The sequence below is a fragment of the Cottoperca gobio genome, chromosome 10 (assembly GCF_900634415.1).
Source record: "Cottoperca gobio chromosome 10, fCotGob3.1, whole genome shotgun sequence".
Taxonomy (NCBI): Eukaryota; Metazoa; Chordata; class Actinopteri; order Perciformes; family Bovichtidae; genus Cottoperca; species Cottoperca gobio.
In genome coordinates this window covers 19,978,342-19,994,897 of record NC_041364.1, presented here as the reverse complement: position 1 = coordinate 19,994,897, position 16,556 = coordinate 19,978,342, and the positions used below count along the sequence as shown (strand labels likewise).

The 16,556-nt window shown below is 39.6% G+C and overlaps 2 protein-coding genes across 2 annotated transcripts; both read left to right on the top strand.

The window, feature by feature from the left end:
• Positions 1 to 918: 918 nt before the first annotated feature.
• Positions 919 to 9,896, top strand: sting1 (stimulator of interferon response cGAMP interactor 1). The gene is made up of 7 exons (XM_029442254.1): positions 919 to 978; positions 2,012 to 2,178; positions 3,329 to 3,521; positions 4,192 to 4,201; positions 6,804 to 7,042; positions 8,735 to 8,921; positions 9,682 to 9,896. Exons 1-7 carry the CDS (start codon positions 919 to 921, stop codon positions 9,894 to 9,896), a joined length of 1,071 nt encoding a protein of 356 aa, XP_029298114.1.
• A 4,679-nt stretch (positions 9,897 to 14,575) lies between these two features.
• LOC115014466 (DNA damage-inducible transcript 4-like protein) lies at positions 14,576 to 16,301 on the top strand. The gene is made up of 2 exons (XM_029441322.1): positions 14,576 to 14,860; positions 15,278 to 16,301. The coding sequence occupies exons 1-2, from the start codon at positions 14,683 to 14,685 to the stop codon at positions 15,730 to 15,732; spliced, it is 633 nt and encodes a 210-aa protein (XP_029297182.1). The 5' UTR covers positions 14,576 to 14,682; the 3' UTR covers positions 15,733 to 16,301.
• The last annotated feature ends 255 nt before the right edge of the window (positions 16,302 to 16,556 follow it).

Genomic DNA, 16,556 nt, shown 5'->3' with positions numbered 1-16,556 from the left:
CAAAAATAATGTAGCCTTCAGCTTCTGCGATGATTTCAGTCGCAGTGTAGCGGACAAGGAAGTCCTCGTCAGGGAAAACAAAAGCCACACAACTCATCAATCATCAAATAAATTGATGATAATAACTCATCAAATAAAATACATAAATCTTATAAACGTGTCTGTACAAGTAATACATACTTTAAATAAACATGTATTTCCTGAATGTATACCCATCCCTTATGTGTTCACGTTTACATTGGTGGCTGACAGCTGTTAAAATAGGCGGGAGTCCAGAAAAACATTTCCCTTATTTTGAAATCCAATGTTGACAGGTATGACAAATGCACATGTTCATTCAGGTTTGGTTTCCAAGTGAGCATTTCAAAGGTGTGGCGCGGGTTATTTTTTTTGTTCTCTCCTTTCCTTTCCCTGCTCTGTCTCTGACTGTAGGTGTGTGCGCACGTGTGTGTGTGTGTGTGTGTGTCGCGAGCGAAGCCCCGCCCTGAACACACTGAAACGTGCACCTAAATTAGATAAATAACATAAGCGTTTAGTTTATTTAATAGAAGAGCACCTGTTCAACGTGAAAAGTGAGTTGTGAATATATATAAAAATACATTTTAAAAAACAAAACAAAAAAAACACCTTGAATTTCAGGGGGGGGGGGGGGGGGGGGGGGGGGGGGGGGGGGGGCGCGCAGCAACAATGGTAGGGGAATCACTGCAGTATGTGATAGCTTTCTTTTGAGGTTTTAAACGCTGTGGTGCTTTTTATGTGACTTTTTGCCTTTGTTATGTGAGAACCTTGAATGTCATGTTTACAGGAAACATCAGCTTTATTTAACAGTTTTCTGGGTGTACTGGCTCTAGGCACTGAGAGGTAGACACATCTGTTTTTATAAAAGCTCTCCCTGACACTGTGACTGTCTCCTGACAGATGCATTGCCTCCAAGATCAGGATGCTCTCATCCCTCGGCCCCACGGGCCTTTGCCTAAGGCAGGGGTCGGGAACCTTTTTGGCTGGGAGAGCCATAAAAGCCAAATATTTTTTTTATGTATTTCCTTGAGAGCCATATAAATTTGAATGTAACTTTATGCGTGCATTTTTTAAGAATAACACTTCTCCGAGTACTAATAGCAGTATCAGTGTTTCATTGAACACGTGCTCTTTTATTAAATAAACTAAATTCTTACGTTATTTATCTCATTTATGTGCACGTTTCAGTGTTTACTGCACGGGTGTCAAACTCAAGGCAGCTTCAGGGCCGTGTGATCACAGACGTGTGATGCCGAGCTGCGCCTGTGGGAGACTCTGATGCAGAAGGAAACTTTGGTCACTACGTGTTTCCAAACACTGACAAACATCTGCACCGCTGTGTTCCCGACAGCATTCTGCTCATAAACTGAGCGCATGTGCCGACTTTGCTGCTCAGATATTAAAATTGAACTGCTCAGCAATCCGTCTGCAGTTGACTTAAATATGTTCCATATCTTTTTGCACTTTATGTGTACCCTGTTCAATAAATGTGGACCGTGTTTGGCCCTCGACGTAGTCCCAGTTTTTAATGTTGGCCCTCTGTGAATGAGTTTGACCCCCCCGTCCCCCGTCTACTGCTTGCTTTGCGCAGTTTCTCCTCTGCTCGGTTTCGCGACGGCGGGGCTCCGTCCCCCTACACCCCTACACCCACACATACACACACACACCTACACACACACACCTATACACATACACACACACACACACACACACACACACACACACACACACACACACACACACACCTATACACACACACACACACACACACACACACACACACACACACACACGTGTGTAAGTGTGTGCGCTGTGCAGTCAGAGACAGAGCGGAGGAAAGGAGAGGGGAGAACTAAAATGACACAGTATAATTGTTTATTACTTGTTAATCATGTTAAAAAATGTCAGCTCAAAATTGTCTGCGAGCCATATCGCGTCATCAAAAGAGCCATATATGGCTCGCGAGCCATAGGTTCCCGACCCCTGGCCTAAGGTGTGTGCTGAGACGCTGGCTGCCATGACAATAGGAGGCACTGTGTTTCTGTCTACTGAAAGGTTATTTGCATGGGCAGCTGTGGTAATACTCATCCTGACCCTTGGTCCTCTGCTGCACGGGCTCTGTCTGTTTGCAGAGGAGATACTTTATCATTCAAATACGAGGTGAGAGAAACGGTGTGGTTGTGTTTGTAAGCCTGTTTCTGCCAGCAAGTACCTCAAACTAATGACACATCATCTGAAAACAACAAGAAACTTTGTCCAAATAAGAAGATAGTATTATAAAATATAAACTTATGAAAGTTTCTCATTATATCTACATACCTTTGTAGATCTCACTGACAAATATATACAAAATCTGCATAAATTAGTGATGCAGATAGACCCTGTTAACCCTCAGTTGACGACATGTCAGCATTCACACACATTCATACAGAGTCAGTGGCTACCATACAAGCTGCACATCAGCTGGTCAGTAGTGAATGACCACTGGATGACCACTCTACCTCCTGAGTCACAGCCGCCCCATTATCATTATGTAAATGAAACATTTCTTATTTCTATGTTAAATTCTTATTGTTTAATACTTGGTTCAATGAACTTCTGTGTTTCCTAGCCTATCTCTGTAACTTTGTTTCTTCCCACCATAATCTTATGAGTTCTCCCCTCCCCTCTCTACTCACTGTTTTATTTTGTCTATCTAACACCTGTGCAAACTCTCCACAACCCCTCCCTTCTCTACTCCCTGACTTTGTGGGCCAACTGTGGCAATCTTCCCCCCCCCCCTCCTTCTCCTTACAGTCTGTAAAATACATGAACACACTTTTATTGGGGTTCTTCCTCACGCAGACTGCTGCACTCTGTGTGATTGATGATCCTTCCTTGCAAGGAATAAATACTCCAAAGACAAGTTAACTTCTCAAGAATCTTCATTTCAGTATTATAGACTTCACTGGTCATTTGTATAAGGACTTGATTAAAACTTTCCTCCACAATTATGACGAGATACTAAATAATTATTTAGTTTTCTCATTATAATAACTTTATAATTGCTTTTTTTTCATCACATTGGCGGAAATTGGCTTCCATATGTTTGTGTGATACAAAGCGCGATATACATGGCCAAAGAATATCTCTAGAACCTGAACTATATCGGCATATCCCACTTGCCTTAATCGGAAAATGCTCATTTGAAATGCTGTTTACAGAATACTGTCATATTTGGAATAAAAGTGGAACGTTAGTGTGCATATAAACCTAGTCAATGACATGGTAAAGACACAGCGACCTCAGTATCCTCTCTGTTCTTTACCAGGTATCGAGGCCGAGGGCTGCTCAGCCATGTGCTGCCAGCCTGTGGTTTTGGGGGAAAGACCCTGCTGGCTGCGGGGCTGGCAGGCCTTCTGCTCTACCTGGCTGGAAATCCTCTGCCACAGAAAGACCAATGCTGGAAACTCCTCTTCCTGGCCTCTGTCCTTTATGCACTTTTCAAAAGCCAGGGAGTCCTGGTGAGGTCCATACCTGACACACAAACACCACTGTCTTTGATTTTCTTTCTCTTCTACTGCAGTACAAACACAAAAAATAATCCAGATGTGTTCCTTCCTAAAGGTGCATGCCAAGTTTAATTTTTATATGAATGGAAACTAGATGCAGCCTGGAACGACTATATATAGTATATATATATGAATATATATTTATATATATATTCATATATATACTATATATATATATATATATATATATATATATATATATATATATATTCACTGCCTGTCAACGCCCCAGAAACATAGTTTTGATTTGGTTTTAAAATAATAATAATAATAATAATAATAATAATAATAATAATAATAATAATAATAATAATAATAATAATAATAATTAAAGAGTTTTGAGATGGTGAACGTTTAATACTGTCACACACAGTCAGAAATGAGAGACCTGTACAGCTCCTTATCTCAGCTGTCATTCACATACTGAGCTTCACTATCGAGCCATTTATCAATTCACATGGTGAAGTTTGCTGAACGTTCCTTTGGAGCCCAAATTATGTTTTGAGCTGTGATTACGCTCTGTATCAAACTACCCTGTAGTACTTCCCTGTTTACCTGCCCCCGCACACCAGGTGAAAATTATGAATTACTTTATCGACTTCATCTGTTTTGTGCCGTTCAGTTGCTGCCACGTCAGTAACTTCAAAACACACACCTCCTTATATTTCGTATTGCAAGATCTCCATGGAGAAGTGCCATGCCTGTGAGAAAAGAAAAAAGAGTGTCGAAAAGCTGAACGCAGATGGCAAAAAACTAATCTCCAGGTTAATTTTGACATCTATAAAGAGAGGCTTTGCTGTTTAAAATCTTCTTATCTGACATCATCACCCCAAAAATGTAATAAAATGCACGTGCCTAGTTGTCGACAGACCAACAAACCCTCCTGTATCAGTAGCGTCTGAACTTCTATCCACCAGGACATGCAATGAATTTGCCTCCCTTCACTGACAAAATTCAGAAACATAGACAAGCAGTCAGTGCCTCCATATCAGGTACAGAATATGTGTTCTCGCTGTGTTCACTTAAAATCAATTCAAATACCATGGCACAATCTTATCCAATCAACTATACAAACCTGGAGGACATTATACAATCCTCCTCCTGCTGCCTTGATTTTCTTCCAACCGGCTTTTTCAAAAATGTTTCAAATTGCTTGGCCTCAGATCTTCTACAAATCGTAAACACGTCTCTTATCTCTGGTGTGTTCCCACAGGTCCTGGAAACTGCAGTCATCAAGCCACTCTTAAAAAAGAATAATCTAGACACGTCACTAATGAACAATTATGGGCACATTTCAAACCTCCCATTTTTAAGTAAATTCATTGAAAAAGTTGTTTTCCAACAGCTGAATAACTTCTTGGCTCTGAACAACTGTTTTGATGTTTGACCACTAAGACTGCTCTTGTTAAAGTCTTCAACGACATCCGCTTAAACACAGACAGTGGCAGAATCTCAGTTGTGGTATTATTGGATCTCAGTGCTGCATTTGACACGGTCGACCACAACATATTACTAGACCGACTCAAAAGCTGGATGGGACTTTCTGGCACAGTGTTAATCTGGTTTGAATCCTATTTAAAGGCAGGGATTACTTTGTTTCTATAGGTAATTGCACATTGGAGTGGACAAATATGACATGCGGAGTTCCTCAAGGCTCCATTCTGGGGCCTCTTCTCTTTAACATCTACTTTCGATTATGGAAAACAACTAAACACATATTTCCTTAATCATTTCACCAGGAGACTATGGTCCAATACAAGCACTGTGCATTGAACAAATCAACAATTGGACGTGCCAGAATTTTCTTCAATTATACGAAGATAAAACTAAGGAGGAACAATACAAAGTCAGCGCTCAGCTTCAATTGGCAATGTTAAAAACCACGGACAAGGCCAGATATATAGGTGTCGTCAGAGAATTGACTTTAAAATACTACTATTGGTTTATAAAGCAATGAATGGTTTAGGGCCAACATACATATCTAATCTTCTGCTACATTATAAACCACCCAGAAGTCTCAGGTTGTCTGGGACAGGTCTGCTTTCTGTCCCCAGAGTCAAAACATGAAAAAGCAGCATTAATTTTTTATGCTCCATATAACTAGAACAAAGTCCCAGAAAGCTGCAGGCTTTTAAATCAAGGGTCAAGACTTTTCTGTTTGCCGCTGCTTATCAAAAAAAATCATTATTCATATCTTACACAGCACTGTAACTTTTATTCTTGTGTTTTAAACCTGTTTTTTATTTATTTATTTATATGTCATTTATTTATGGGTCTTAATGCTTTTAATGTTTTTGTAAAGCACTTTGAATTGCCTCGTTGTTGAAATGTGCTGTATAAATGAACTTGCATGGCCTTTCCTTACACACGATCATTTGGACATTAGTTGATGGGCTTTATTTGTAAAGAATGGTATACTCTACACTTGTTTTAAAATGACTACTAAGCTGTTTTGTATAACAGCATATTAGGCCATTCTAGGTAAAAAAAAACAAATAATCACAGAATATTCCAAGAAATACGATTAAAGTGGTACATTTTCAAGGCAAAACTGACAAATGTCTTGGTTTTTGGTGAAGGAACCACATGGCTTCACTTTGCAAGGCTGGATCAACCTCATCACATCACAGAAGCCACCCTGTGTAGATGACCTAATAATATTATACTTTCCTATCGGATTTAGCAAAAAGGAAATACTTGAGGAATTTCAGCCCAGAATAATTTACCTGATGCAGCCATGTTTCATACCGTTGCACCGTCTCACTAACGTGTGCTACGTGTAGCTTTTCCTGTTTAGCGTCTGTGGTGTGATGAAGCTGATCCAACCCTGCAAAGTGAAGCCATGATCCTTCACAAAATCTTATTTTTCCCATTTTCTTCTCATACATCTGTGACCTTATTCTCAGAATATTCAAATAAAGTAAATGTACCACTTTCATCTCAGAGAATATCCAAGTATTTTTCTCGTAAATATAGGACTCCAAAATGATTTTCATGGAATATTACTCCTCTCTGCTTGCTTTGTAATCATTTATTTTGTTGACCTAAAATAGCCCTATGACGCTGTCGTGGTCACGTATGCTAAACCACAATCAAATTTGAATCTTTGGTGATTCTTAAGTTGTATTATTTGTTCTCTGTTTTATACAGTGTCATAACATTTCACCTTGCACTGCATCCTACTGATTCTACTGATTCTAAAGATCTGAATGAATGTGTGTGTGTCCAATCTAGGTTTGAAGGACTCCATCGCAGCATTTCGTGCCACCCATCAGTCCAGCAGCTGGAGTGGTGCCTCCAAGAAGCTCCTCATCCTCATACCTCTCAACGCCAACATTTCTCACAAGCTGGAGGAAGAGGACGACAACATCCTTTTCTATGACAACCTCCCCAACCGTGAGATCGACAGGGCTGGTGTCCGGGGGCGGGTCTACAAGCACAGCGTATACAGAGTATCGGACGAGCATGGGAAGGTAGGCGGGGCTGTAAAATAATAGCTACAGATTATAATGCAGGTAGATTTAGATCATACCAGAATTGTGATGGTAAGAGTGCATACACTGCAGTGCTTTCACACATGAAATAGAGAGGCTGATTCTCTCCCGGTGTCCCCCATGTGACCTTATTTTGGAAAGAATATGTATGCTAGTCAACGGTGACAGATAACATTTTTTGTCAATTGTGCCATGAATTACTCATATGATGTTTGTCAATTTAAAAGATAATTTAGCAAGTTCAGAAAGTCGCAGTTTGTGTTTCCTAATTAAAAATGTTCACTGTCTTGTACTTCAACAGTTTTACGACAAACTGCGACTTCCTTGACTTGGAAAATGATCTTTTAAATTGAAAGATGGATGAAAATGATCCCAGCTTGCATTTTGCATTATTTGAAGTTAAATATCTTATATTAAATTGCAAACTGGTGAAGTTACCGGTCACATTTAAAGCAGACAATCGGTAATCTGAAGCAGATTATATTCAGAAATATCTCTCAGGCGCGCAGCAAAAATATTCAGTCAACATAAAATAACGTAATCAGACAAACTGCAGTTTGAAGGCTACTTGTGCTGCAATTCAACTCAGTGCCTGTCTTCTTATTGCCAGTGTGAGTTGAAAGACTTGGTGTGCTGACATTTCCTCCTTTGATCAGATTTGTAAAGAGTGCACAGCTAAAATGCGACAGAGAGAGGGGGCGTCACGGTAAAGTGACAGACTCGAGGGGCTGCTTCTGTGTATTTTCTTCAATATTTCATGATAGCACGTCAACGTGCTCCATATTCAATATGTTTGATGTAGAAAATCTAACAGTGATTGTTCTCAAAACCACTTCTGTAGTTCAGTCGAGGGAAAGGAAGTTTGGGGTGCGTGAAAGCAGAGTTTCATGTGAGGCCAGAAATAGCCACCGATAATATCAAAGTGATTACCAGAATGATGTTTTATAGTTGCAGTCGGAATATAGTGGTGATGAATGTTTCTCCAGTAAACAGTACTGCTACTTTATACTTCTACTCAGCTACATGTGAAATATTATACGTTTTACTTTACCACATTTATGTGATAGTTATGGGGACAGATTAAGAGTTAACACACGAAACATTGGATCTTACAATTTAGGGATGCAGATAAAAGGTGTTTTCATAGTAGATTAATGTAATGACCATTGTCTAAATTATTTAAATAATTGCTTATTCTATAAAATGGAAAAAATAAATTGTGATAAATGTCTATTACAGCGTCCCACAGGCCAAGGGGTCGTCTTCACATGCCGTGTAGACCTTATACACCGTCGCGCTTCACTGTTAAGACTGTAGCTTTGTTAGTACATTTATTGTGGAGACTATATATCTTCAGTCTAAACATTACACTATAATTTACCTTTGTCCTCTTAAATAAAAAAATATCAAGAAAAACATTTTGAGAATATAAATATATAACACTCAGCAGAGTATAGTACATGACCTCCAGCATGTTGTTCCCTTCCATAGCTCAGCATGAGTACCACCTGCTGGTTAAACCTGAGAATTCATCAGTGATGAGCTGACGCACAGTAACAACACCATCTACATGTGAAACATGCTAATAGAACATCTCTGGTGCTACAGTTCTACAAGCTTTGTCCATGTAATGTATCTGAGTGTCTGCTTTGTTCATGTGTGTGCAAACAGGCCCATGAGTGTGTGGTGGAGTATGCGACGCCTCTGCTGACGCTGTACAGCATGTCCCAGGAGAGCAGTGCTGGTTTCGGGGAGCCTGAGCGCAGACAGCAGGTCCTGCTCTTCTACAGGACCCTGCAGGACATCCTGGAGCACTCACTGGAGTGCCGCAACCGCTACAAACTCATCCTGCTTTATGGTAGGAAGACAAACCAAGTGTGTGTCTGCATGTGTTAGTGTGAGGGAACCTTACACACACCTTGCAGCATAAGACACATTGCTTTTACAGGATATTCAGCTTTTAGATTATCTGCTTCCCCACAAGGGTTGACAATCAGGATTTGTGGATTATTTTGCAATTTATGTACCTTATGTGGCACAGTGTGTAACTGATGAAGGATGAAGGTCAGAGTATCAGTGTTGGGAACCTTTCTGGCTTTGTTCAAGTTATCTCTGGCCTCATGTGACCTTTTCTTCTTTGTACTGGCAGTAAGACACTCAATCACCATGGGATTTGAACAAAAGTGTTAGATTATTACTGTTTTAAAGGAATACATCACCCACAAAAAGACAATTTTATATCAATGACTCACCCCACGTCACCTTGAATTCTTCTTATTTTTCATACAGAAAAGTCTTGATGAATTTAAGTAAATGGCAACGGCAAAACTATGTCAAAACATCCGTTTACAATCTCTCACACAACTCGTGCAGTATAATCCAAGTCTCATTTATCCAGTTGTATACTCACGACTTCACAAACACATGCATTTCAACTAAAATCCTACTTTTAAACACTTGCACATTAACAGTACTCGCGCAGACATAGAAATGGTCATTTTGGGGGTAAAGTATTCCTTTAACATGAACCTTTGAAAAGGAGTAAGCTGAAAACAATGAAGCTGACTCGAGGCAGGATGCTCAAACAAACCACACATCATGTCTTCTTCTTCTTCTAGATGAGCACGAGGAGGACCCTCACTTCCTGTCCAAAGCTCTCCTCAGACACCTGCAGCAGCAGGAGAAAGAGGAGTTCTGCCTCACCCCACCTCCTCACCAGGAGATGGGGCACCTGTTGGCGAGCACATCAAGTGCGGAAGAGAGGAACATAAATACACACACACACACACACACACACACACACGCACACGCACACGCACACTTGACAGATTAACGATTTATAAAATGTGCTACACTTCTTGACATGTTGTGATATGTGAAGTTCTACTGCCTCTAGTCATCAACATCTGTGTGTGTCTGCATTCATAGATATGAAATAAATGCAAACATTTGCTTAGAAGAAGAGTTGCGTTTCATTTGTCATTTCATATAGTTAAGGGTTTTGTGACTGCCTGTGACAGGTGGTACATACACTTATATATTATCAATAATATTAATAACTTTATTCATATAGCACTTTAAAAAAACAGTTACAAAGTGATGTACATACATAAAACGGAGCAAAACAATGAAAGACAAAGTATCAGGTACCAAAGGAGTGTTACAGGGGCAATTACAAATATGAATGTAAAACCTATCAAAGACAACCAGACAAGTAAAACCAAAATAAACAAATATAAAAGCCTCCAAATGAATTAAAAGCAGCTTCATACAAGTGTGTTTTGAGAAGTGATTTAAAATGAGGCGATGACTCCGCACAGCTGATCTCCTCAGGCAGGACTTTCAAAAGTCTCCTTTAGTTTTTAGCCGTGACTTTGGAACAGATAACAGAGTTTTGTCTGAGGATCTCAGGCAGCACGTTTGGTCATGATGGGAGAGACGATCGTTATTGTGATCAACATCAATTACAATTGTCAAAAGCATGACAACATGTAGTAACTCATCAGTTGGTTCATTCAACAGTCTCACACTCATATGGCAGTATTTACCTATTAAATGCTCTCTGAAGTTCTTAATTTAACCCCAATGATCATTCAAAGGGACAGGGAATGTCAGACAGAGACATTAGAGAGCGAGGGGAGGAGGAGAAGGATATGTGTGCTTTATGAAGCCACAAGACACCTGACACCACGCCAGTTTATCTGCATCTCACGTGAACACACACACCTCCTGACATCAGTGCTGCAGCTGAAACTGCTCGGTGAAGTTGCATCAGACATGTTTATTGTCCGTCTGTTTTCTCCACAGGACAGAGGTGAGAGGAAGGACAAAGGGATCTGATCTAAATCAATGATTTATAAATGCAAATGTAGTATGGAAATCCAACAACTAAGCACTGTTTTAACTTCGGCTGCACTGTGCTTGAAGTGGCTTTAACTGGTCAATATAAAGCTCTCAACATTACATTTTCTTTATCTCCCCTGCTTTTATCAAATGTTAGCTCTTTATTGAGAACTTCTAGATACCTCTACCTTTCCAGACCTCTAAAAGTCCTTCACTGAACTGCTGATGACTCACATCCTCTCAGGTACCTGTGATCAGGGGTCACGTGGATGTTGTAGACTCCGACCATTGTAAGTGGTCACATGACAAAAAGGTGCTGCGCTATATGGGAATCCGATAGATATTCAATATTCAACAGTTCACTTGTCTTGCTCCAGACTACTGAAGCTGTGATAAGCCACACATCTGGACTTTATACAGTCTAGTAGCCTGGGTCACCTCTCATCGCTCAATCTGAACAAAGGAACACAACACATGCTTTTGCTTTCAGAAACTTCCAAACAGCCAGTGCAGCGCAAGCCTTCAAGTGTCTTAGAGATGTTTATGCAAGAGGAAAATCTACTTTCATTTGGATACACTTTATACCGTTTATATACAAACGGCACTCAACAGTGCACAATGCATAGTGCACTCTAATTAGCCAATGTTAGCATGCTAATATGCTAACCTAACAAGGAGACCACAGTAAATATTGTATCCACTTAGTATCAGCATTACAGGGCTGTCGACTCTCAGGCTGAGGGCAGATATGATATATGAATGAATATAAGTATATATATAATTTATGTTTTATTTGACTGTTGCCTCTGTGTTCAGTGTTCTGTCTGTAACGGTGGTACTGTTACCATCTGATCAGGTTTCTCTTGAGAATTTACCTGTATAAATAAAGGCTAAAAACATAATATAATATATATATATATATATATATATATATATATCTGTGTTTACTCTCACACCGGACTCACCTTTTTGGAAAATCACCCTGCTATGACATCACCGCTGCTAACCAATCACATTCAGATTTGAAGCTGTCATCAGGAGGAAGTGTCTTTCTGTGGAAGCGCATTGTGGTGACAGCATACGCTCACTACTTAACAGATATGGTCTGTGTGTATGTGTTTTTATCTCTGGGCTCGTAAGGTAGTAAGGTAAGGTAGTATCTGAAACACAGGTCTGGTATATATATATATATATATATATATATATATATATATATATATATATATATATATATATATATATATATATATATATATATATATATATATATATATACACACACAGACCATATCTGTTAAGTAGTGAGCGTATGCTGTCACCACAATGCGCTTCCACAGAAAGACACTTCCTCCTGATGACAGCTTCAAATCTGAATGTGATTGGTTAGCAGCGGTGATGTCATAGCAGGGTGAGTTTCCAAAAAGGAGAGTCCGTGTGAGAGTTTACTTTAAAAAAAAAGAAACTACCCTTCAGTGTCGGCTCACGTCAGGCAGTGGGTTGGACTTTCAGAGTAAAGATGAGTCACTAGGATAACAGGTTCCCATTTAAAGATTTTTCCACTGTAGAATGTTCTGGATTGATGTAGCCAACTTTCTAAAAATAGAAATTTAAGACGAATGTTGAAATACATGTCTGATGTAATGCTATGTTTTAGTCAAGATAAGATTGTTCATGATGTAACCAGGGGCAGGATTACAAAGCTCCTTAAAGTTAACAATACAATCTTAAAAGTCAGTGAAATGAAATGAAAACCAGTGTGTAAGTTTACATTTCCTTGATCTAAACACATAAAGTAACTTCTTTGAGTGTTGTGGTCCTCGGTAATATGATGAAGAACTACAGTATTTCTTATTAATGTTTGTTAACCAACAGTATGGTATGTGGTGGTAGGGGTCGAATAAATCTTAAGCAACAGATGGAGTACAAGAAAATAGTCCCTGTGTTTAGTGGATACACGTCCGATGCTTCACCAGGTGTGTGTGTGTGTCAGACCGTGTTACTCACCTGTGAGTAAGGCAGGGCTCATACCACTGTGTCTAGACACAACGCTGTTTCCTGCATTTTTAAAGTAAGTTTCTGTGTAATTTCTCTTAGTTACTCAACATTTTCCCCCTCTCTCGCTTCAGTATTTCTCCTTTATTTTTCCTTCACAAGAAAAATACTTTTGAAGATGCACCCATAACCCTATTTTAGACATTTTATTGACATGAATTAAACAGATGAATTAAAAGTCAAGAACTTACCTGTCCACTAAGAACCAAATTATTTAACACATAGAATATCACAGCAATACAAAGAAACAAACGGCAATAGTGGAGACATAATTCCTACATTTGTGTTGAGGAGGACTGTAAGACAGTGTTGTAATCAAGCTTTTGTCAGATAAAATAAATCAGGTGGGGCACTTCTGACTGTCTGGTTTAGGATTTAAAAAGATCAAATTTGTCCATGAATGCCCCCACCCTGTTGGAGGAACTCAAAACAACCACATGAATAAATCACCTGAAGGGACCTCAATACTTACTGTTCTTACTCTTTAGATCTTGGACTCAGATAACCTTTTCCCTAATCATTTTTTATTTTTTTTTATTACGTTTTTTAAATTATGTGTCCGAAAAAAAAGTTTACAAAGCACATATAAACAACATGCAACACTGGTATATTGTTATTAGTATTTTCTTAGCCATAGCAGTAACTTGCAGCTTAAGAAGGTTTCACCTATGAAAGGTTGTTGTGTTGAACAACTTCTCTACTCTCACAGCATATCATTTATTTTTTATTTAGACCACATTACGTATGACCTATATAATAATAACTGGCTGGTAGATTTTCAATGCAGCCTATGTACTCAGATCCTTTACTTAAGTAAAAGTACCAATACAACAAAACTCTATTACAAGTAAACGTTCTGCATTAAAAATCTGAAGGTAAACACATTTTATCAGTAGAATTAAGTCTCAAAAGTAAAAGTACTCATAAGAAAAATGGCACCTGTGAGTGTTATACTATAATATAAGATTATTGGCTCATTATTAGATGTGCATATAATGTCTAACAGGATTATAATGTTGGTTGAGATGGAGCTCATTTTAGCTTCCTTAGTTAACACTTTATGGTTCTGTAATTTCCTAAAGTTTATTGGCAAGTAATTCTGTAATTTGGTGATAATAATGGGGACAATGTGAATTCCCTTGAAAGAAAAGCTCAATTTTAACCCAAGTAAATAATAATTCATTATTAATTTATTACTGGAAACTTTCATTTCTGTTGAATGCTTGACTTCAGCAGACCCGCTTTTGTTTTGTTTTTGATTTTTTAAATCTATAAAGTAACTACTAACTAGCCTACTTTTAAGATAAACGTAGTGGAGTGAACATTAAAAGTACCTCTAATACACTTGACAAAATGCGCTCCTTGATAGCTACAGTGCACCACATATGATCCGGATATTGTGAGTTGTGTAACTGCAGAATAATAATTAGTTTGCTAACTTACAGTCAGTCCTGCTAGTATGGCGTCATATCTGAAATATAAAAGAGTGGGCCTTATTGTCGGTGAACTCTCCTCAGGATCTCCGTGCAATGCCCAGACATGTTGCGTGTGCCACAAAGTCAGTCCCGCCCACACAGGGAGCTCAGCTGATGCAACCGAGTGCACCTCCGGTATAAAAGCTCCGCGCTCCCGAGTCTCAGCCGCTCAGCTCAAAGGCGATACATGGAGAAGATACAGACCACACGCTTGGAGGAGATACCGGAGCTTCACAAACAGGAATCAGGATGGTTTATACCGCGGCTCTGCCTTTTGGACACCCGGAAGTGCCGGTTTTGTTGGAAGAAGAAAGTGTCGTAGAGATGATAACAAAGTATTTCCTCCTTCTCACATCTCCGGGCAGAAAGACGAGCGCAGCACGGCGGGGGAGCGTCGAGAGCTGGGACGAGAGAGACAACTCGCCTGGTAAGTTGTTTCACTAAAGTTGAACGTAGTTGTAGTAGTCTGTTTTTTTTCAAATATTAATGTGCTAACGTTAAAGTAACCACAATCGTAAAAGAGGATCTAGATAATTTGGCGGAAGAACACATCTAATATCTGACCTTCCTGATGAGGATGTTTCTGATGTAACTGATGCAGGTCTTGGATCAGCTGATGACGCTCAGTACAAAGCCTTTATTGTGATGACTCCTGTATCTCAGTGCAAGACGTCACATGACAAAAGTGAAGTGATGGAGCGAGAGTCAAACTCTTGCTTTATTCTATAATTCACTGGAATTGCATTTGGCTGTCAAATTAAGTATCAGAATATACCTTAAACTTTTATTAAAAATGGCCAGACTGTTAATCTCACATAGCCTAACAACACTCCTGTTTCTACAGTTTCTACAGTTTCCTACATGGACGCTGGTTTGGAGCATGAGGAGCGGCTCCTGCAGCAAGATGTGATCCGGCAGATGGAGCTCTGTCTGACTGAGGCCAAAGCTTCCACCCTCCACTGCCAGATGCTGCTGCTGCCTCGCCACATGACCTCCAGGGTCGGCCAGGACGTGGTGCGCTCCTCTGCTGGTGAGCCCTGCGGGCTCCGGGGCGCCTTCATCAAAGTCTATGTGGAGGGCAAAGATGGCCTGAAGTCTGTGGGGAGCTTCTTCCTCGACTCGAGTGTCACCCCGACATTTGAACTGTCCGTGATCTTCAAGGCAGACAAGGACGATGGCTGGCCGCCGCTCAAGCACATCTTTGATACCAACAAAGTGTTGAAGCTGAGACCAGAGTACCGGCTGGTGAAGAGGAAGCTGTACTCCTCAGCCAGCCCCGTCATTCATGATTTCAACTAGAGGGGTGTTAAGGCTGTAAACCCCCGTTTCACTGTTTACCTCGTTTTTTGTGTGAATGTTACTCAACTTTATCTTAAATGTGAGGCTGCATGCACACTGTTGACCTGCACTGCACTGGAACATGTTTCACTGTTATATTTTAGTTAGGGCTGCAACTAATGGTGATTTTCATTATCAATAAATCTTTAGATTATTTGAGGTTCATTTGGTGTATAAAATGTTTTCATAGTTTTTTTTTTTCTTTAAGTACAAGGTGATTTATTTAAATGTCTTGTTTCGTCAAACAATTTCAGTTCATTATGATCTAAAACAAACTGACATTTTCCTGTCGATCGTTTAGTCGACTGATCGTGCAGCTGAGTCAGGGGATTGTTCTGTGTTCATGAATGAATGTCTACTTCTCTGCTTGTTGTCTACACACTGTAGCCAATATAAATATAGTATTTTGCACAGACTTTGAATATTAAAGTGTACAATGTAAACATAACTTTCCTCCAGGATTGGGCGGGTCTTACTCCTGAAGTGTGCTGTACTTATTTATGCAATTGTAAAATAAATGTTTTATACTACTGCTTTGTTGTGTGTGTATACAAGTCTACTGTAGGTACTTGTATGTACTGTAAACTGCTGTCGTCCTATTCATGACATCTGCTGCTAATTGTGGTGAAGATGCTTTTGACTTACAACTTGTTTACGAGTGAGGGATAAAGATTACACAAGGTTTAGTGAGGCAGATAAACTTAAGACACTAAATGCAGCAGATTCAAAGAACTAATGCTTGAGTTCATGTTGCAAAAGAACCCCCTCAAAGTAAAATAGTCTAA

What these genes read in the sequence shown, in the direction of transcription:
- sting1 (XM_029442254.1), top strand. Translation starts at nt 919, where the DNA reads ATGCATTGCCTCCAAGATCAGGATGCTCTCATCCCTCGGCCCCACGGG. An exon ending in CTTTATCATTCAAATACGAG is followed by an intron (nt 2,179 to 3,328) that starts GTGAGAGAAACG and finishes GTTCTTTACCAG; the next exon opens with GTATCGAGGCCGAGGGCTGC. An exon ending in TATCGGACGAGCATGGGAAG is followed by an intron (nt 7,043 to 8,734) that starts GTAGGCGGGGCT and finishes GTGTGCAAACAG; the next exon opens with GCCCATGAGTGTGTGGTGGA.
- LOC115014466 (XM_029441322.1), top strand. Translation starts at nt 14,683, where the DNA reads ATGGTTTATACCGCGGCTCTGCCTTTTGGACACCCGGAAGTGCCGGTT. An exon ending in CGAGAGAGACAACTCGCCTG is followed by an intron (nt 14,861 to 15,277) that starts GTAAGTTGTTTC and finishes CTGTTTCTACAG; the next exon opens with TTTCTACAGTTTCCTACATG.